The sequence below is a fragment of the Anas acuta genome, chromosome 12 (genome assembly GCF_963932015.1).
Source record: "Anas acuta chromosome 12, bAnaAcu1.1, whole genome shotgun sequence".
Taxonomy (NCBI): domain Eukaryota; kingdom Metazoa; phylum Chordata; class Aves; order Anseriformes; family Anatidae; genus Anas; species Anas acuta.
The window spans coordinates 7,567,940-7,590,880 of record NC_088990.1 but is presented as its reverse complement, the minus strand read 5'-3'; the positions used below and the strand labels follow the sequence as shown (position 1 = coordinate 7,590,880).

The window sequence follows — 22,941 nt, the reverse complement described above, 5'->3', positions numbered from 1 at the left end:
TCTGAGGATGTGAGTCCCTGGAGAGGAAACCTAAGGCCAGAAATGATACAGGCTTAACCATCATGAAAAGCACTCACAAAATACAGCACAGAACACACAATGCAGCGCTGAGGATACAGACTTGGCTGCTGTTTATGGCGTGGGGAATACAGTGGCAGATTTATTCTACAGTAGAGAGGGTTGTTTCTTGGTACTGTTAATACTGACACATTATCTGGGGACGGAAGAGGATACACAAATAGGAACAATTCTCCCATTTCTCTGCCTGTCTCTCCCCTAAATGCCCCCTACTCCCATTCCTCTCTGTTCCCTTTATCCCTCTCTCTGTACTGAGTCCTCTCCTTCCTCTCCTCCAATTTATTTCTTCTCCCTTCTTTAGCCTTCTCACTCATTTTTTCCTGATGCAAGTACACATCCCAGGTTTTGAGTACTCCAGGCTTCTGCATGTTACCTCCAGGTGGAAACTTGTGGCCAGCCCTTTGCCTGGAAAACCATACAAAAGTTTACAAATACGGGGTTAAATCCTTCTCTCCCCAAAACACGTGTGTAAGTTTCCACAGCATGAGGACCAGAGCATGGGGCAGGACAGGCTGATACCAACCTGCAAGGAGGGACTTCTAAAATTACCCAGCACTGTTGGAAGAGGAAGAGCCTAATGAACCATCACCATACATCATTAAAGTGGAAAGTAGTGATGGCAGCTACCACTGCACTCCTGCACAGAATAACCTTCTCCACTGACAATTGTCGAAATCACTGCAGTACAATCATGTGGGCAGTTTTACACCCCTATTTCTTGCCCCCCCCCAAAAAAAAAAAAAAAAAAAAAATACACACCCACTGTCACTCACACCTTACTGCATTCGCTATGAGGAATCAAAGCCTTGTTCCTGTTTCACATCAGTAACTGAGGTTGGGAGCCAAGGCTAAATAACTCGGTCAAAAGCACACAGATTGGTGGCAGAGCAAGAAATACAATCTGAGTGCCCTGAATTGGCTGCCAAACAGTCGCCCACTCGTGCTTTCTGTCTCCTGGTGATGGACAGGGGCAGTGGATCTCGGCCAAGGACAGATAAGAGAGGAGATAGCGCTACCACCTGCACCTCTGCTTTTTGGCAGGAGGAGAAAATCCATGAGGAGAGAGGCTGCTGTCTTTTCCCCTCCTTAATCTGCTCCCTGCTTGCTTCAAAAACAACCCAGTGCACAGTTGTTTATTATTATTATCGCTGTTATTTTCCAGAGTGCTGTAAAACCGGGGGATAGAGCACTCTGACAGCCTCATAACAAACAGCAGATAAAACTAATTAGATTTTGTTCTTCCTTTAGTTTGCTGACTTGATTCTTTTTAGTTTTATTGTTTAATTATTTATTTTTAGCCCAGGGGTTTACACACACGCGTGTATTTCACCAGGCAGCCTTCACCTCGGATGGGAAGCGGTTCTTGTGGCTGGGCGGGCCCGAGAGCCAGCGAGAGGCTGAGACAGAGGGAGCAGTGTGAGCGCGGCTCGGCGCCGCATCTTCTACCCATGTCATGTAAACCACAGGGAGGGGAGGAAGGAGAGCAGAGCTATTCACGGCCACGAAGAGAGTCAGCGAGACAAAAGGCATCAGTAAAAAAAAAAGTTAATGTGTCTGGCAGGAGCCCAGAACCGCTTTAGCGGCGTGGGCTACCCGAGTGCCTCCATCTCCTCTGGCCATTGTGGAAATATTTGGCTTGTGTCTCAACCTGACAGCCTTGCCGACTCTTGAGGAATGACAACGGTGGAGAGCAGGGAGACGTCCCTCTCCTCCCTCCCTTTCTCCATCGGCTGTTTCCAAATTCTTCGGGATTAGCTCGCGATGGCAAGAAAAGGCAGTGGCCTCCCTGCTCAGCACTTAGCAGGCTGAAGTGAGGTGACGTGCCTCCGCGCGGGGCACAACGGCTCCATTCACTGGGGAAATACCAAACCAGAATTACAAGTGTGCAAGAATAAACAAGGCTGGAGTTAATCTGAAGTTGTTTTACACTCTGTTTTATTAAAGTCAATGCACTTCCGTTCCTCTGTGCAGAGCCTAGTTCTGCTTAATTACCATGACTCAGGGAGAATTTTAATAACGGAGAGACAGCGGTGCGCGGTGGAGGCCCTCTCCTGACCTCTAGAGGTCTGTCAAAAGAAGAAGAGTATCTGCTCCCCATAGAAGCTCTTGGAAGAATGAGGCAGCCCACAAAACTGCTTCTTCTGGAGGTTTCCAGGTGTCATTCCCTACTGGTTGGTCAGCCAAGCCTCCCTCTGCATTCCCTCTGCTCCCACCTTCTCAGTCGAAGGCTGGGTACCCTTGGGTTTGGGGGTTCACTTGCCCATCGCCACCAGGTTGTTGGCACAAACACAGAAGTTGTCAGGGAGAAGCCTTGGCCGGATATTTTATATCTCACAGCAGCATCTGTGCAGGAGTGGTGGCTCTCCCCAGGCTTTGCTCCCTTGCTGCACTCAGATCCTGGATGCTGACAGCACGCCAAGGGCCTTTGCCATCTCTCTTTCTTCCTCCTGCAGCTCCGAGCACGTAGATCTGTGTAACAGCACTATACATTTGGCTCCAAACACGCATGGAGGTGACATCTCCCCTTTTATTATATTTGGGCAACTCTGCCACCGTCTGTAGATTGAATGAATCACAACTATGGCAGGGTTTGCCCACTGAGCAGAATTCTCCCTAGCGTAAGAAATTCAGAAGGAAACAGCTAGAAGGCTGAGGCTGGCCTGTAGTATTTATAGCTAAAATATTGGTGCCTCATTAAGAAATACTCTGCTTTAAGAAGACTTATTTTCTTTTCCAGTAAGACTGGAGGCTGTTGATGTAGATCACAGCATGAAGAGCGGCTCTGGATGCATATATGCACATCTACAGACATAGTGGTAGATTTTTGCCCTGTGTCCTAGAGTAATGCTGAATGCTGGAGATCTTACAACATGGACTGCAGGCTGGATCCAGCACAGTGTGAGTGTTTTGTCATGCATATGAATCTTGGATTTTGAAGTCACCTATGCACATATAACATTTTTCAATAATAAGCTTTTAAGCAATGCTATACAAACTGTTATAATAGGAGCACCTGTTTGATGCCCATTCCTGTGAGCCATCCTTTTATGTAAATTCAGTATTGTGTGCAACAAGCTGCACACTAAAGCAAGCAGAACATGACGTGTGAACAGAGAACACACACCATACCTAATGAATTAGCTCAGTCTAAGAAGCTCAGCTTCTGAGGACCCAAGCTGACTGTCTTTTGAGCGGTGTCATAAAGAGAGAGCTAGAGACAGAGAGAACTGTGATATGGCAGTGAAGACTTTCAAACACCTGGATACTGAAACCCCAGCAGGATAGGAAGAAGCAGTTTCTCCAAAGAGCAGGCTCCTGATGGAAGTGTATGTCCACATAGTCTGGGGAAAGGTGTTCAAAAATACATCAGAAAAAAAAAAAAAAGCAAAAAAAAAATCAGTCTGCTCCAGTAATTCTCTCCACAAACACCATAAAGAGGAGAGGATGTCATAGTGCTTTTAATCACACATCAATAATAATAACAGTAATCACCAGCAGTGGAGGCCTTACAGTCTGTAATGCTACAACACACTATACATTCATCCTTCTCCTTGAGCCTCACAAAGAACGCAGTGACAGAGTTGGGAGCCTCTTGCACAGCACACTCAAACCATCTGTGTACAAGGCAATTCTCCATTTGCAGCAGCAGAGTCTAAGATGCATGATAAGTACAGGCAATATGAAGAGTGAGGTGTGGTTATACAGGCTTCAGGCTTTAGGGACCTCAAGCACACATTTGGGTTCTTGGTCTGTGTTGAAGTTCAAGAAGCCACATCTCCATTGCTTTGGACATCTGCATGAAAGCATAGTGAGCTCTAATGTTGGTGGATTAAGGCTTGCAAAGACATTTCTATGTTACCTGTAACACAGACACCACTTTAGACAGCACTTTATAGAATCAGGGGATGTTTTTGCAGACAATTTTAGGAGATTTTTTTTTTTTTTTTCCATTTGTGGATCAAAGGAGAAGCTGTTCTGACTTCATTACGGGAATCACCAGCACAAGCTGTCCTATGAATAACCCACCATTAGTATCTGGCACAATGAGGTCCTGTTCCATGAAGTAGGTTTCCTTAGTGGTATCATCATAAAACTAACACAGAATAATTAGTCACTGGACTGCTTCTTGGGCTAAATTCACTTTGGATATTGCCACCGTCACTAATCCATTAGCACAATAGTGTGAGACCCCAGCTCAATCAAAAGAACATCTTTTCTTCCTTGAAATGCTTCCAACCCCTCTCACTTCCAACAGCATCCTTAGATAGTTCCCCAAGATGAACTGCTGTATCTGTACTCTCTCAGCACATCCTGCTGGAAGGACATCTCACAAAGAAAGTATAATTTCATTGCATCTGGGAAAAAAATTCTGCACTTGGGCCCATCAGTTCAAGCATGAAGTGACTCAAATGAGATTATGCTGGACTAGTTCATTCCAGTGCAGCAAAGAAGTGAATTTAGCCCAGGTTTCCAGAGACCTCCCTTGTATTGTCAGTGGTGCTTTCCTTACTCTGCCATGTTGGATTTCGCACACTGTTGTTGAGATATGAACAACTCAGAAGCATGCACAGCCTGACCCAACCTGTTGAAAACACAGTCAAAATTCTGATCAGAGATCGGATACATGCTCTGAAGTTGTGGAGAAATAAATGGTAACGGAGAGCTCTGGCCAAAAGCCTCAGAAACTGTCACTGTTCCAGGATTTGTGGGCAAAGACTGCTTCCCATAATAAGAACCTAAACCAGGAAAAGGGACACACTGTCTTGTTCTCTGGACACTCAGAATACCACTCCTTGGGTCAGCTTGTATGAATCCGCATGCTAGAGGCAGCCATGGAAGTGGGGAATCTGTTTAGGAAAGGATGATGTTCTCTGCCTTCTGTACAAAGTGCAAGTTGTTCTTAGTATATCTATGTATAGAAATTCCACAAACACACAGTCAGTTTTCCATGCAGAACTGGAGCAACATCTGGGAAGGGGGCTGAAGCTGGCAAACAGGTGATAATAAGCAGTAGCCCATTTGCTTACTGCTCTGCAAGTCAAAGCCTTGCTTACGCAGGGCTGCCCTCAAACCCATTGTACACCCCAAGTGGTGCTGAACGCAGAGGGAGAGCCGTACTGTTGGATGCTGGCTGGCTGGAAATGTAAAGCCCCCTGAGAGCCTTGGAGCTGCATGTCTGTCCTGTGGTCTCTCCCTCATCTTCTGCCTCTCCTTCCTCCCATGAGAGGCACTCCTGGATCTCTTGGTCTAGCTCCGAGAAGTCCCCTTCACCATCAGAACAACTGTCAGTATTATAATCGATTTCTTCCACGCAAGGAGGTTCATCGTCAGTCTCCAGGCTGCTGTTGCGGCAGCTTCTGCAGAAAAAATCACAAGAGAGATTGGATGTCATCAAAGGAGGGTGTGTAACCTAGCGGTAAGAGCAAGGAACAAGAAAATCCATTTCCTGGGTTCAATCCTGGCTCTGCTAATGGAGCATAAGATGGCACTAAGCAAGATCCTGTGTGTCTTTGTGTCTGTTTCACCAGCTGTAAAATGAAGAGTGATACTTACCAAACCCATAGGAGAAATGCACTATTATTGTTATTACTGCTACTGCTAATGTAGAGTGTTTTATACAGACAGCATCATCCTTGCCTCAAGGCACTTACAAGGTTAAAGCAGCTGAAATGCAGTAGAGGAGGCGGTATTCAGTTTCCACAAGGTTGCTGGTTTAATCATCATCCACCTCGCTGTAGTTCCATATGTGGTGTAAGATCTAAGTAATCCAGGTGCTTGAAGTGCTTTGGCATCTTTGCCTCCTGTTCTGTGCAAGCTCAGAGCGCTGCTAACAAGAGGCAGCAACAAGCAGAAAACAGAGGCTCTAGGGACTTGGAGCACACTGACTCCGAGGTGGGCAGAAATACCAGGAGTGCTCGTGTTTTGGAAGGAGCATGAAAAGGCTCTGACAGCACGACTTACTGAAGAAAGGCCAAATTCAGAAGCAAGGCAGAATGGCTGAAGAGAGACTCTTGAACAGATGCCACAGCTCCTTTGTCTGTCTCTCAGAAGGGTAGGTTATACCATCTTAGCCTCCTGCCATTTACTTACAGGAATGGTTGTAGGCTTTCTTTACATGTTCACTTTCAATACATTTTCTATTAAGTTAGTCTAATGCAATATTTATGACAGAACTGTAACCACAAGACCCGATGGCTCTGGGGGATAGGGTCTTTCTCCTATCTAGCTGTCTACTTCCAATTTGGCCCTTAGTCCGGGAGGGCAGCTGGGTAATTTTTTGAGACTAGAAAGCAGCCTGTGGTTTCAGGGCTGCCTAGGTCAGAGTCTGGATGAATCAGGGGGACAGATACTGTGTTTTTCACCTCCAGGTCAGTGTTTTCAATCAGACTCAAAGCAGGAGAATGTATTGCTTTGGGGGACTGGGAAAGGAATAATAATCTTCCGCCACTGGGCCAGAGTTTCTAATTTGTCCCAAGTTGGGAAGAATGAATGGCTTGGCAGATGGAGTATACACAGATTTAATGTGTGGTCTGCTCATTTACATGTCAGTAACCGGAATAATCTTCCAGCTCTCAGCTGTTTCACAGCACTGCCAGCATCTGAGGTTTCAGAACATACCAAAGGTGTAAAGTATTGCTCTTGGATGTATTGATCTCTTTCCTCTCTTCTCCGCAATCCAAGAAAAAAAAAAAAAAGGCAAAAAAAAAAAAGGCAAAAAAAAAAAAAAGGCATAACTTTTTCCTAGCTTCGAGTCTCCAGATCTTAACTGTATACAGACTACTCTGCAATCAGAAACAAGCAGTTTCAACCCACTTTGCTGGTTGATCTCTGGCTTAGTTCACTTCAAAGGCAGGGTATAAAGGATTCTCTGAAAGCTTAATAGAGCTGTACAGCTTAAAAATAAATAAATGAATAATTATGCACTTTTACAGTTTCTGGCTCCACTTCAGTCTGCCCAGAAATCTAGGTCAGGAGGAACTCATACTGAAATTGAGTATGTGACATGAAACAAAACAAAACAAACCAGGACAATTCTCTCAGCACAAAAAGCAACAAGCAGTGGTCTCAGTATATTGAGTCTGACCAGTGGGTTTGATTGCTTTTTTTCTTTTTTTGAAGATGCAAGTACGGCATGAATTACCATGATACCAAGTACCTGTGATAATTTTCAAAGCTGTTTAAACTCACGGGAACCAGATTTTTCCTTTATAAGCTTTTGATGACTTGCAATCAAAAAGAACCTGAGTGTATCCACTTTCGACATTGCACTTGTATGTTTGGGAGGAGCTGCTGATGCCATTGAGACAGAGCATAGCTGCCACTCAACGCACAGATATTTTACAGATGGAACAATTCAGTTTGCAGTCTAGGAACTGAATGTCAAACATTTGCATTAACAGGATAACAGTTAAAAAAATCACCATTATTACTTAAATCTAGGAAACCCATTAACAGAGAACCTTCTGAGTTTGATGACTTAAATGATTTTAGGACTGGATTTCTGACTAAAAGAGGAAAATGAATTCTAGCACAGAAGTACTTTACTATGGAAGGAAAATCTGGAAGTCAATGATCAGAATATGAAAAAGAAAATCACACCAAACTAGCATTTCATTACAGTGAAGACTTACAGGACAGTCTTTAGGAAGCAAGTATATATGAAAAAAACCTTTGTAATGCCCTTCAGAAACTCTCCAAGATAGTTTCTGCTATGCTGCCTACCAACACAATATACAAAGCACTAAGACTGTGACGATTCAATATACACATAGCACATATACACTGCAGAGAGAGGTTCACCACATGCAAGGCTGTACCTAGACCATCTTTAGAGGTCAAGAAAGATGCCTTTCTTCCCAGTTTGCTCCGTGCCTTGATTATTTGCTGTGACAGTGAATGAGCAAGCCAATTAGCACTGACCTAAGTGGTGGCTTCTCCGATTTGGATTGATACTTGCTACTAACTGGATCAATGCCACCACCACACATCACATAATGAGCTACCAAACAGCAAATAGATGGCATCAACTTCGTCTCGCTGCCAACGAGAGGCTGCAATCACCCTGGTGACTTAGAAATTGAGAGGCTCTGTATCACATTACCAACCTCTACAAACCAGCTACATTTCTCTTCCATGTGGAACTTTCCATCCCAATAATTCACTTTCTGCAGTGGTAAGTTATAAAACACAATCCAAAGCAATACAGATGGGTCAGTTCAAACCAGCAGGTTAGAGTTGCTTTTGAAAGAGGAGAGGAGGCAGCAGGCAGCATTGCCGGGGAGCCAGAGCCCCACTAATGAAGCTGCCAAAGTCATTGCACGCTGCTCCACCACGTCGCAAAGACCAGCTCCTCTAGGAGATAATGCAAATGGTGAAAAATGGTAATGAGCAGAAATGCCATCATCTAGACAACTGCATACAATTGCAGAGGGCATGGTTTTCTTTCAAAAAAAGAAAAAAGAGGTTTTTGTTAGGGACAGGTTCTTGGTATTTTTGTTTGGTTTTAATGTGATTATTAAAAGCTGCAAAAGAATTCTCCCCACAAAAAAAAAGAAATAAAAAAGTAAACAAAATAAAACACCCAAGGGACATGAAACAGATTTACCAAAGAATAATGATGTTGTCTTACAGAAGGTAAACAATGAGGAAGACCAATGGCATTACATTAGAGAACTCCAAGACAAATATAGTCTATGAATACCACTGAACGTGAACACAGTACAGAAGAGGGGGAGTGAAAGCTGTTAATATATCTACAGCCAACAATCCCCCAGCTATCACAATAAAACATGTATGCGTGTTGGTTGATCTACTAATTCAAAACCTACAGCCTCATAGCCCTCATCTATTGCAGCTGATGGGAGCCACAACAGCAATTTGCAACTTTATGATGTGATAAATAGAATTTCTTTGTTTTGATTTTTAATTTGCATAGTTATTGAGATATGACTTGATCTTAATTAGTTCTGCTTTTGTATGTGGGTGTGTTTGTTTGTTTGCTTGGGTTTAGAAAGAAAGCAGGCTTTGGTACGCTGTAAAATAATTCTGGTTTTTGTTGTTGTTTTGTTTTGTGTGTGTGTTTTTTTTGTTTGTTTTTGTTTTTGTTTTTTTCTGACTTAACATGAGGAAAAGGACAAGTTCTGTGCTTCTCTGTATGTCCGTATAACTGGAGCTTTTATGTATGGCTGGGAAACAATTCTTTCAGGTGTTTTGCACAAACCCCCCGTTCTAAGTCAGCCGACCTCACAGCTGGACAGAAACCTTGTAAGTCAGCTGTCCTGCTGAACTGCACATCAGAAAACACAGCCTATAGTTCTGGCTGATAGGATATAGCGACATGATGTACGTGCATACACTCCCAGAGCACTGGGAAAAACTAGATATTTCTGAAGTAATTTCTTGGAATTTTTCACTTAGATTTTGTTTGTGTGGCAGGTCACTTGCTCTGTGTATATTCTACTAAATCGCTCAAAATAGAACGTTTTATCTTTTCTTCTGGAAAGAATGGGCACTGACAACTGTCCCTCTTAGGGAATCTGTGACTATTGTTCAGGTTTGCTGCTTGACCTTCACTTGACTGGCCTAGAAGTTGCAGTATTGTAGGGAAGAAAACTGAACTTCTTTTTCTTTTTTCCTTTTTCTTTTTAATACATATTGCTCAGCTCACTCTTGTGAAATTTGCTACAGTTTTGCCAGAGCAAATCTAGGAAGCAAGTGGTTAAATGCTTCAGACAGAAAGGAAGAAAATCCCAAGGCTGGGGACCACCACTGGTCATGGATATACCGATGACTCCCTGTGAAGATGTATCAACAAACAAAAATATCTTTATCTTCTCTCTGCAGTGAAAAATAACATCCTGGTAGCTGCATAATTACCCTGTCCATAGCCCTACTCTCTCCTTCCCCTAAACCTTCTCTCCGTCGTGATATGTCCCAATCCACTGGAAGTTGTCCAATACAGGGATATAGCTGTGCATATGGAGCCAAGGACGTCCATAACAGAGTTCATAGATAGAAATAAGTCAGGAAATGGTCTAGTTGAAAATGTTCAAGATACCAGACATTTTACTGTGAGAAAACAGAAAATAAAAAGGATTTTCTGACAGAAACAGGTTACATTCTCAGCAATTACAGCATTCACCTGAAATAATGGTGCTCTTTTCTCCACTCAAACAGAGACTGGAGACACCACCAAGTTCCCTGGCCAGCTATATCACCTGTGTGGATGGGGAATCTCTCCTTTTCCAACAAAACTGTACCAATTGTATGGACCATTGCCTACGTGTTGGTAAGTAAAATCTCCTGCAGCTCTTATGCCCTCTGTGGTGGATTGGGATTGTCTTGCCCTTCCTTTTTTTGACATAAAAATTCCATCTATGTCACCAAATCTAAAAGGGTGTGTGATCTTGTACAGTTTTGCTTTTGAGGAATTCATATGTTTTATTAAAAATATTTTACAGGAACACTGCTTCTGAAGTCTTGTAAGGAATCTAAAATGAATCTAAAGCAGCCACATTTGTAGTTAGCCCAGAGTACAATTCTGCCTTTAATAGCTTCATAAAGGATAATTTTAGGAGATAAATGAAACAACTACGATGCTTTTAGGTAATTATACCTAGTGCAAGAAATACACTACAGCAACAAGATGCCAACAAAGAAGGCCTTTAGTCTGCCCTTTGTGTTTTGATTCACTTGCTACAAGGTGTGGTGCACACCTTGCTATGACTTTCCAATTTCATCTCTGCAATTCATGAGCTCCCCAGACAGCAGCCTGGCTTCTCTTTCTGCCTGAGAAAAGCCAGACAAGCTCTGTTTAGTCCCCAACCTCACTAAGGGAGGGAATCAGCTATGCACTGATGCAAGATGGCTCCAGCTTAAAGAACTATTGCATTTGCCTCCTTTGCTGCTACACAGTAAACACTAATTATATGAACTTTGTAGGCTCCCATAAGATCTCTTTTTTTCCAAAGACTCTTTGCCAAGGACTTTTAGATCTTACATCTCCTAAGAAAATGCAAGCTAAGCCCTAGGCAATGCCAGGTGCCCTGGATTTCAGCCCATCATGGCCCATCCTTCCATGAACAATATGAACGTAATTAACCACTGCCTTGAATTCTGTTTGCTATGGCTGAGAGATGTTTGGTCTCTTTGAGTGTAATTTTTTCTTTTTCTTTCTTTCTTTTTATTCCTGCTGCAAATAGCCAAGAGAAAGGTGTAATTCATTGGTGAGATTTGTACTAATTAGTTTTTCAGGAGTTCCCAGGGCAATTGCAGGCTGTAATATTTATAATTGATTTGGCCAGATTAAAAATGGATGTCTGGTGCGCCAGTTAGATAAGTAAGGAGCAAGTGGGGCTTTATCGTTTAAGAGAGGGGAAGACGATTTGTAAATAGAAGGAACATGAAGAGCATGAAACAGGCTGACTCCTGGCCAACACTGTCCCCTAATGTTCATTCAGGCTTGCAACAATTTAGCCCTGGACAGCATTTTACTTGTATTCAGCAGAAACTGACAGTCTTCTAAGAAATGACTGTTTCTATTCTCCTTATTGGTGAGAAGGTGGTTGATAACTGCTGCAATAATAGTGAAAAAGTTGAGTACGCACCTCTCATTACACATGGTTGGGAGAGTGAAACCCTTTTCTGAATAGGAGGAATTGCATTTAATTGAATTACAGGGTGTCACTGGTACAGCTGTGATCTTTCCATCAAAGAGGAGTTTGGGTGGAGGACAACTGGGTGTTTTCCTGTTTGAAGGTTACGTGGCCTTCCTGGATTCCAGGTATCTCTGTCAAATCCAAGCTTTCTTCTAATATTAACCAATAAAATTCATATGAGCTGATCTTTAGATTTGCAAGATGGAAAAGCTGGTGAGAAGCCAAAGGCTGTGGATTTGGTTCTATGAACAATCATTAATTTCTTCTTAATGGAGAACCAATCCATATATCAGTGCAGCGCTAACAATGCATCTTTTGCATTCTTATAGCTGTGGGCTTGTAAGCATTAATAAAAGCAATTGCCTTGAACAGATACAAATCAGCCCTGAAATGGAGCTATGACAGCTGGTGCAGAACCCAAAAATGTTTTCTTCTTCTCTCCCTTCCTTAGTTCATGCATGCAACCTGCTAAATTTTGGTCACATCAGAAAAGTTCAGCCACTCCAAACAACTGGGGAACAGTTCATTCACCTAAAAATGCCATCCAGCACTGGTTCACTGGTTTCTGCGTCAATTCCCTGACAACATGAGTCATCCTTGAAAAAAATCTGAGTTCTGACTGCCTATATCTGCACAGCACTGGGGCAAATTCTCAAACAACAGAGCTCAACACCTATAACTCAAGTTTAAGCAAGTTGAAGACCTTTATAAGACACTGGATATAATCAGGCACTGTTGGGAGACTGAGTCTGGGTTAAGCTGTCTTGCTTTTCAAATCCATATTGCACTAAAACTTGGTGTTTATTTAAGAGAAGAATGTCACACAGCATGTATTCTGCGCCAGAATGCAGGCAGCAAAACCCCTTTTGCTGTTGAAATCAATTAGAAGTTCTTGGATGACAAGTACCTGTGAGACACCTCATCGGTATGTTCTGCAGCCATTGGACAGATTTTGTACTCTTATACTGAACAGAAACTTACGGCCAGCTCCAATGAAGCAACTAGCAGTAAAGTATTAAAAATCCAATCCATCGCAATCTTGTTACATTCATTAAAAATGGGAGGTAAACGCTGGAAATAAAAGATGGGTAGCATAAAATAGGTTGGGGTAATATCCACCAGGCAGCACTGCCAGAGGCTTGGGTTTCACTCTGAGATTAAGAGTCAAAAGAAATGCTTCCAAAACTGATAACATTTTGACTTTGCACAGCTTAAGTTTCCTGTGGAAATGTGAGCAGTCAAACAGCCCTGTATGGGACTACTGGAACTCATTAGGACACTGAATAATGTAAGAGTTGGTGAAAATATGATTTGTAAGTGTTTGGGAGCTTTTCTCCCACAGCCCCTACCCCAAGCAATTTCTTTTCAAAATGATAATCAAGTTATCAATGATACTTAGCAGTCCAGCCACTGTAATACAGAAAGATTATTGGAATCCTTGTAATTGCTTTTGGGTGCTTCCAGTAATTCAGATGTTGGCGCTGTAAGGAGGAAAGAAATGTGGAAAGATTTTGGCTTAAATACTGGAAGTTTGCACTGCTGAGGATAAATAATGTAGAGGCATGCAGGTAATCCTGGGTTCTTGTTTCCCTTGGTGCTGATTCATATCATTCCACTGACTTCATCCAAGTTTGTAATTGGCTCTATATATTTAATTTCAAAAGTCCAAGTTCCATATGTATATATCCCTTAGTTGTCTCTGAGCGACTTAAAGGATTTAGGGTTTCTGAAAGCAAAATGTTTTAAGATAGCCAAGACACTTCCAGACTGTGTTTTAGCCACATATATATTTTATGAGCATGGTATTTTTTCATACAGATAACCATGTATGCAAATATTTGCTTGCATACCAGATAACAGATGCACATCTAAGTACCTGACTGAAATAAAAACTGCTGTAAATGACTGAATTCCCACCATTATGCCCCTTGGAGAAGAAAACAACCTCATGTTTATTATTTTCTCATTGTGAAAATTTATTTTTAGCTGATAACCACTTTGATGCTTCAGAGAATCTCTCTATATATGGTAGATGCATGTGTGTGTGTGCAAGTAAATATGCAGATTACCATCCCTTATCTATCTTTCCTAAGAGATAGACAGATAAATAATATACACACATACATGTAGATATACATACACACTCAGACCCCAGCACATCTCTACACCCACACAATCGCATCGCTTGCTCTGTATTCAGAGCACAGTTTTCATTACAAGCCATAGGAGGTCTCAGGAGATACTCCTACAGGTATCGGAGAGATAACAATAGATGATCACTGAACCTTGATGCTATTGCATTCAAGTGGAAGCAACCACAGAGAAAGAGCTGGCTTCTGACCAAAGCAAACCATTTCTTTGCCTCTAGCCTTCAGCTGAGTGTTGACAAAACAGCAGGTCATCAGAAGGGAGACTTAGGATGGGTAGGACTTGAGAAAGATGGGAAGGTCAACTGCCAGGCAGAAATGGTTGCCTATAACAGAAAGCATTATCACCAGCTATTTGAGAACTTAAACTAGGAGTGAAAAGCAAAACTGTGTGGCAAAAGTGAAGGTAAGATCTCGGCTTCCCTGTAGGGAAATACAGACATATTCCTGTTCCACATGAGCCTGACTCATTCTTGAATTTTTTAAAGTAAAGAATGACTGTTCCAGAGACCCTTCTGCATAGCTCTTTTATCTTTCATAATCATGTGTCTTCAAAGGGGTAAACAATGACCAGGACTAAAAGCACTGAGCTCTGGTAAAAAGGATGAGATGACTCAGGCACTGGAGTGTCCAGAGAGTGGAGAGGGTACAGCATCGTGTAGGGGATCGATAACTGGTTGACCACTGGATTCTGCCTTTAAGGAAAGGCAAATCTCAGCTTCAGGTTCACAGAAAACAGTTTCTGGAGCATTCTGAAAATTCTGAATTTCAGGGCCAACAAGATGACAAAATGCTTAAGCCTAAGAGTTTTCAGCTTGATGGACATCTGTCAGCATGGCCACCTCTCAAAGTAAATTCATCTCTACAAGATCCTGTGTTATCCCAGGTTTCTTGAAATTAATCCAACAGAAATCTGTAAAATCATAATCCCCTCAAAAGTTATGCATCTCATTCTAGGTATGTTCATTAAAATTGATCTGAGAAATTTCTGCAGTGTAAAAAATTGTGAGGCTAATACCTAATTTCTGCTCTCTCACCCTTCCTGAGGAGAACAAGGGTGCTTAGTCAATACCATGATTACAAAAGAGAGAAAGGGAGGGGGAAGAAAGAAGGGAGGGGGGAAGAGAGAGAGAGTATACACCCATAATAATAAAAAGCAGAAAAGGCAAGGTCAAAAACATCTATCTTGCTTTTAAAGCAAATTGAAGTGGAGCTTATGGCAGAAACATCTGATGAAGTATGTGTGATCACAGATAACCAATAATAGATCCAGTTAAAACTTCAGCCTCTGCCCTCACCCTAAATCTTTCCTCAGACATAATGAGATTCAGATAAAACAAAGCTGAACACTCGTGTTCAATATATTTCAAAACATTCTGATCAATTATCTTTTTACCACCATATGGAACCAGATCCAAAACCTTGCTTAACCTCACTCATTATGCGGTTGATTTGCATATGCTTTGGACTCCATTAAGGATAACAAAAATGTCAGATACAGCATGTAAGTGGCAACTCTTGCTAATTCCTTGATCTTGCCAGAGCCCTGCCAGATGTTTCATGAAGAATAGCAAATATTTCATTATCCCCCTAAAATTTGCCTGTCAGGAATTGCAATGCAGAATTTTAGTGATTTAGTGCACAAGAAAAACAATACGCATGGAGAGCTAACGCAAACATGAAACACCACCGTCGTTGTTCAAACAGGGCTTAAAGGGATTCGTGGTGCAGGAAGGAGCAACCAGTCAGGAACATACAACTCCCGGTAAACAGAGAGAAGAGGGAAAAAGCAACCATTTGCTGTGATCTAAGGAAATGGCATAAAATTGCTAAGAGAACATAATAAAGTACATATGAGTTGCCATTGCTGTTTGTTGTACAATAGATCTCCTAATACTTTCCTCTGTTCCTGTTGCAGCTTTTTAATAATGTTTCACCTGTATAACACTGAGATGCTGTTTTCAAATGAATCCATTTGTTGCTTGTAACATTTATCAATTCCCAGCAGGGAACATTTTTTAAAATCTCCGTTAACATGAGTATTTCCTGAATATTTTATAAAAAATCAATTTTCAAATGCCTGCCAAAATGTTCTATGTGTTTTACCTGAAAGTTGCAATTACGTTTTCGTACTTTTTATGTATGTGAATATGCGTGTGTGTATATTTGTCTATGCATATATAAATTCCCACTACAATTCTTAAAAGACTGCTAACATCACAGAAGCAAGCACATTCTGAGTGAAAGCTGAAGCAACATAAACTGACAAAAGTACTCATTTAATCAAAATGGGACATATATTTGGATAGATGGAGCAAATTAGAGCACAGCTTGCAGAGCAGCGAAACAATCACTTCATAGAGAACCACCCTAAGCATTTAACGTCACCCTCTGATTTACAACCAAAAATGATAAAAGGTCAATTCTTGTGTGCAGAGTAAGTGACTGAAAAGATGTGTCAGACTGTGCATCAAGGGAAAATTGAATCATGAGGCTAAAACACTTGTGTTTGAAAGATAAAGATTCTACACTTGGCAGGCTCACAGTCACTTTAGGCAAACTGCTTTTCGGTCTTTGCCCCAGTTCCCTAGTAACATGGAGATAGCAGGCTCCATCGTTTTACCTGGACAGCAATTTTATTGCATGGAGGTAGAGCCAGGTTGTATCTGAAGCCCTCTTCCACATGGCTAGTCTGAACGAGGGTCCAAGCTATTTAATTGCCTCTTCTATGTAAGTGCCCATCTCCCTTTTGAAAGCAGTAAGAAAATAGGTGATTAATAACCTTGGTGTGTCACATCCAAAACCTCCCCTCAGCAAACCAAGATTTCAGTAAAGAAAATAGCAAGTTTCCAGATCCATTAGGGAAAGAATTGAGTGTTCATGATCCTGCCAGGCAGGAATGTAGAGTTTAGCTGGAGGAATGATGAGGATGTAGGACTCCTGCTGACATGAGGAGGAGAGAGAGGTGCTCAGTAATACCAAGGATTAGCTGCCAGGTCATATTTCAAAGAGAAATGTTGTAATTCTTGCAGTCCTGGAAACAACTAAAGGCATAAAAGTGAAGGAGAGATTATTCAGATGAGAAAGAAACTGTTGCGAGCTGCCAGATTTTCTGTACCCAGCCTGGCCTCTGATTTTAAACTGTCCAACTTGCCTGTCTAGCACAAAAACCAGCCAACCAGCTCGAGGAAAGAAAGACTGAAGAGTTGTGTATGCTGCTTTCGTTGGACCTGAAAACCTCATTAGTACAGAAATCTTGTATTTCCTGGCATTTGCCTTTGTATTTATGTTTTCCTAGCTCCAATTTTTGTATCTTTGCTTCAGGAAGCTGCTTATTGCACCAAAATAAAGTGACATCTGCTCTTCTCATGGTGTGTTCTGTCTTCCAGGAACTGGAACACCAGGAAAAGACCAGACCGTGAGTTATTCTGGCTCAGGAATTGTTCCCTAAGGCTCTGAAAAAGCCCACAAAAATTATATTTTCCAGTACAAACAGCAGAAATCCAAGTGCTAGAATATACATACATACTTTACAGAGGGAGTGCTTTTGGGAAGGTTGTATTACTGAATGCATGCAGGGTTCCTGACGGCTGTGCACTTTCATAGAATATTTTTCCTATTTCCCTCCTCTCTCAAATCACAATGACATCATTTTCTCCAGAGAACTTTTTTTCTCCAGCAGCTTTACGTGGGTACCCCCTGCAATAACATTTCTAGTGTCATTAACTCACAGCCCCTTAAAAAAATGTACAGTGCTGAAGAACCCAGGCTCTCCAAATGGCAGAGATAATAGGCCGGTAGAGCAGGTGCAGCAAAGTCAGCCTGCCGCTGACTTTACCGTGAGATTGCCAAGCTTATGCTGGACTTTCTCCTTTTCTGCACAGCCAACCTGCAGATAAAGTGTGTCAGATTTAATGGTGCATGATACAGGCAATTCAGTATCAAGGAGAAAAAAGCAGCTCTGTGGCAAGATGGGTTATCAGCTTAGCTCAAAAAGCAGCCTATCAAGAAACACAGCCAAGGCGATTTCAGAAATCTATAATTTAGATGTTACCTTAAGCCTAAAACTTTGTTGGAAAACTTCATACTTCTCACAAGCAGGCTAGCAAAGCCCAGGAGGATCAAACCAGATATCAGTCCAGATGACAAAGTAATACACTTAGTGTATATGAAGTGCTGTACACATGAAAGGTACAGGAAGGATGGCAACATTATACAGCTTTATCCTGCAAGGAATCAAAGCTGTTATTACACAGCAGTTTTCTCAGGGCTATTACACTCCATTGCTTACCCACCAATCAGCTTACCTGCCTGGGCTTCCCAACAATATGAATTGCTTTTAAATAACAATGCATTTACTTTACATACAGGCTTCGCAGCCTGAAACACCCAATGTTGCTTTCTGAACAACAGGGGAAGCATTCTGATGATTTACACAGGGAAAGGTCCGTTAACGTGCATGGAGCTGCACCGGCAGGTCTGACCGAGCAGCTGAGCTCCTGAACGGCATCATTCACCACTAATTTTGCAGCCATTTCTGAGGCAGGGAACAACAGTGCTTTAAATCTTGTTGGTTTTAGAACAGGAAGCGAAGAACTCCCAGATTCAATGAACAGAATTTGGAGGAATCCAAGATATAAGAAATATGTCCTGCGTGGACAAATACAGTATCCAAATACTTGCATCTTTGGCAAAGATACAAAGCCTATCTCCCTGATTTTTAATACTCAGAGTATTTCTTGCTTTGCTAGTGACAGGAGTGCTGTGCAGTGACAATTATTTTGTCATAATTGCAATGGCAGGGAGAGCCGATGGCACTTTTCGCATCGGCCTTACATACCCAGTGTGAGGACAGGCTTTACAACAAGGCATGGTGCAAACTGCAGGCACTGCTGGAGGACTGGAACTGCCCAGGCAGTTCTGGGAAAGCACGATGCTTGGGAAGTGGCAGAGCAAGGTCAGAGAGGTTGTATGGCCTGATCCAGGGCATCCTTGTGCAGCCTTTTTCAGCTGTGGTCCTAGCAACAGGTCGCAGAGAAAGATGGCACAGATCCTGCTGGTTGTTTTCTGAGACACGCAGGTATTTACTGTAACTGTCTCCTGCAAGTTTAGGAGAACAAGGCCTGCAATTAAATACACTCACACAATTAGAGTCATATTAACCTAGGCTGCTGAGGGTGAATTCATTAAGCAGAAGCTAAATTATACATTCAAAGATCTGTGATGACAGACGAGCAAAGCCAGGTACAACAAACCAAATTCTGCTGCTCCCAGTCATCTGCTCTGAACGCTGAACAGTCCTAGCTTCATGCAGTTGCCTCCTTTCACATTCTCATGCTGTTTTAGCTATTTCCAGTGCAAGGGAAGTCCATGGGGAGACAATCGAGGAAGAAGAAAATTTCCTGAGCTGTCTATTCCCTTGCTGCTTTCTAGGCCTGTCCCCCTCAGAAGCCTGGCACACCCCTCTCCCACACTACTCCCCATAGTCAGGAAATGCCTAACGTTTCCCTTCTTACAAAGGGTCTCCTTTGAGATGGATTAACCTAACGCTTCTTAAACTCAGACCTATCAATTTCCTCTGTTGGAGACTTTGGATTTAGATATCTTTGCTGTACTGGAAAATATCCACTGATAACAAGCAATTATTATTACAAGATATATCCTTGGAGATAGAAACTGACTGATAAAAAGATTGAAATGAAGGGGAGAAGGGAAAACCAAAAATACTCTTCTCACTTAACCTGACAGGGTTTTAATCACTTTCCCAGCATGTGGTACCCAAGAGTCCTTGGATAACTTCCCAAACAAGCCTCGATTGGCACCTACCATGTAAAGCACTTGATTCTCTCACCATAATATTAAGCATCATCACTGAAAATGGATGCTAGACTTGAATGCTAATTTCAAATTTAATTTGGTGTTTGAAGCCATTAAAATATATACATCATCTCCTTCCCACAAACTAGTATTTGGACCCTGAAGGCAACATCCATAACAAGCTAAAAGACAGTTTGTGAAGTTCTTTCTGTGAGGCTCTACAAGTGCACATTAGATCAAATGATTTAGAAAACATATATTTAATATAGTGTCTGTCATAGCGAGAAATCAAACTGCTTATGGTTAGGACTGTTTTGAAGCACTAATTGTGGTGGTGAGAAGGTGCCAAAGGAAGAGAGCTGAGGTTAATGTGCTTGTCTGTCCAACTCTGTGGACCTGCAGACTGGAGGTGTTGAGGTCACAGAGAAAATGAACTGAGCAAACCAAGTCTGGCATATGCCAGATTGACTTTGAGGTACATCATAAACTCTCTGAGGGTTCAGAGCACAGGCTGAGAGTGCTGAGCAAGCAGCACAGCAGTAGCCTGGAGGATACCTACCAGGGTCCTGAAAGGAACTTGTCTGCTTCAATAGCAGCATGATAGAATGTGCTAAGTAAAGCCTTATAGCCCCAAAATGAGCATCCCTGACAGGGCTGAGCAATCAACAGAAGGGTGGGTCCTGCCAAAGCTCGGGATAGGGTGGTGGCTACAAAGGCAAACAGGACAGTAGGAGATATAGAGAGCCATCCAGTGGGAATACTGAAAACTTGACCACAGGAAGACAATGGGCCCTCTATAAGGCTCGAGGGAGGCCTGGGGTGTGACAGAACAAACACAGCAAAGGTGGGAAGATGTAAATTACAAAAGTACATTCACTCCTCAGATGCCCTGGATGGATACAGGCAGTCCTCAGAACGGCTGGCCAGAGGGACCTTGACACGACCTGCCTCCCTGGAGAGGCTCTCAATTTGGGCACCATCTGCCAGGCGTGGGACTGAACCTGACAGCCTCAGCAGGAGAAGGTGTCCATGTAGACGAGAACTCTTGCTCAAAGCTTATTATAGGAGAACACGATGTTCTGTGGTGCTGCCAGGACACACAGAAGTGGGAGTTTCAATTGCTCTCTGTAGTCAGTAAGGTAACTGGAGAGAGTTGGGAATGGAGCTCCCTATGGGAGCTTGTGGGGTTGTAGTAGCAGCGTGGGGCAGACAGGCACAGAAGATCAGAACTGTGCCAGTACCTAGAAGTGGAAATGATTTTGAAATGTGTCATCTGTTTGTAAACCTAGATATAAAATTGGAATTTTGTACCCAGATTGTGGTCTGTTTCCAGTTCTGAAATCCAAACACTGTATTTTCCCATTTATTTGTTCAGTGTCTCTTCAGCACTTAATTGTCTACCTGCTGGCCTGGCCTTTTCTGCCATGTTCTTGCCAGGCCATCAATGTTGAAACAATCAGGGTGAAATGAGCTTCAAATCAGGTGATAAATTGTTGTTTTTGCTGCAACTGCTAACGTCTCTTCAATGTTTAAACAGCATGAGTCGTACACATACCTAGTAGCTACTTGGTTAGGTTTATTTTGGATGAGGTACTATGCAGTTTCTTAGATGTGTGTGTCAAATATTCATAGATGGCAGGCTACTGAAATATCTTTCTGGAGTATTTATTTATAGAATTTATTTATCAGCGGAATCAATCTTTATGTGCCTAGCTGTAGCATTATTTGTTGCCTTATCCATTTTTCCCAGACAGTGTCTGTCTCACAATATCCCTCTTCCTGCAACATCTATTCACAGTGCAGCTGTCTGAGGCATCTTCCCATGTGTACTCATAGTATCCATCTCTTTAATTATAACTATATATCCACTCCATCTAACACTTGTCACCTATCTGAAGCACTTACTGTATCTCTCCACACCATCTCTTTATCTAGTCAGTGGTATCTGTCTCCTCGACGTGACTCTATCCCGCTCTCGCAGTAATACACATCACTGGAGTCTAACACGGATTTTGGACCACAACCACAGTCTCCTTTTTCTTTTCTTTCCAGATCCAGCTCCACAAATCACCGATTAATTATTATTTTATTTATTTATTTATTTTGCTGGAAAGGTGGATGAGAGAAAAGAACTTTAGGAGGGTGCAAGTACCTTTGGGTCCTTCCCAGGCTTGTTTACCTCCTTGCTTTGTGTGAGCTGCCCCTTGCTGCAAGGGCTGGGAGCTGTACTGAGCTGCTGTTATCTGAGAAACTCATCTTCAAACAGAGATGCTGCAGTGACTGCTGCCTCCCCCTTTGCCTTTTCCTATACTCCTTCCCCGTCTTTTCTTTCTTCCCTCCCCCAGCACTTTGCATCCATTCTTCTGTGTTTGTCCCTTCCCTTCTTTCACCCACTTGGCATTCACAGGATGACAAGAGAATGTGCCTCCCTATTAAAATTTCAATGCCAAATAAATATTAAAGCAGGGAGAAAAATCCATTTGACACTGTGTGATTTATTGTGATCTGCAACACAAGGTCCAGCACAACACTGCAGCGAGGGGTTAAATAGGTTTCACAGCCACCCACTCCACAGTCTATGAAGGATTAAGTGACCCTCTGCTCTTAAAAAGCCTGTGATGGGGAGAGAGCTCGTCCCCACCAAGGGCACTGCTCTGAATGACATGGAGAGGGCCAGGAGAGGAAGGACAATAAAAACTAAAACCTTGTCTTGCCTTTTTTTTTTTTTCCCTCTCCTTCCTTTTTTGTCATCCAGATGAATTGTGACAAGAATAGTACAAAAGATGCTCAGGTCACCTGGAAGTGATCAGAGAGTCTGTTAAAATGTCAAGAGCACCTGGAAGAAAAAAAAAAAAGACAGAAAAAAAAAAAAAAAGAAAGAAAGCAGAGCAAACTATGACAGAAAAAGGAGGAAGGGAAAAGCCTCCATATCTCTGGTTTTGGTTCCCTGAGCAAAGACCCAAGCAGTTCATAATTTTCCTTCTTGAAGGGCCGGTATGGTTCAATGGCAGAATGAAATATGCATTAATTAATGAAGAGCTCCATTGCTTTATGGATACATTTAACTCTTTCCTTTGCTTAGAGATGCTGGAAAAAAAGATTGAGACAGATGCATAGTAAGGCAACATGAGTTAACTGGTATTGATATGGAAGGAGTAAATGATATTTTCACTTTAGTCAGCAAACCTGCTAATAGTTTATGGAGCTATTACAGAGGGGAATCAGATTTTACCTGCTGAGTA

The 22,941-nt window shown here is 42.3% G+C and overlaps 1 protein-coding gene across 3 annotated transcripts in view; it reads right to left on the bottom strand.

Moving 5' to 3' along the window:
* AGBL1 (AGBL carboxypeptidase 1) overlaps positions 1 to 22,941 on the bottom strand; it is a 445,869-nt gene that overhangs the window by 155,726 nt on the left and 267,202 nt on the right. For 2 of the 3 annotated variants that reach the window (XM_068695603.1, XM_068695602.1), the window contains one exon: positions 1,992 to 5,435. The exons of the other annotated variant lie outside the window; for it this stretch is intronic. In XM_068695603.1, coding sequence (XP_068551704.1) covers positions 5,129 to 5,435 — 307 coding nt within the window. In that variant the 3' untranslated portion in view covers positions 1,992 to 5,128. Of the gene's footprint in view, positions 1 to 1,991; positions 5,436 to 22,941 lie in introns of those variants that run through there. 3 annotated transcript variants of the gene reach the window in all.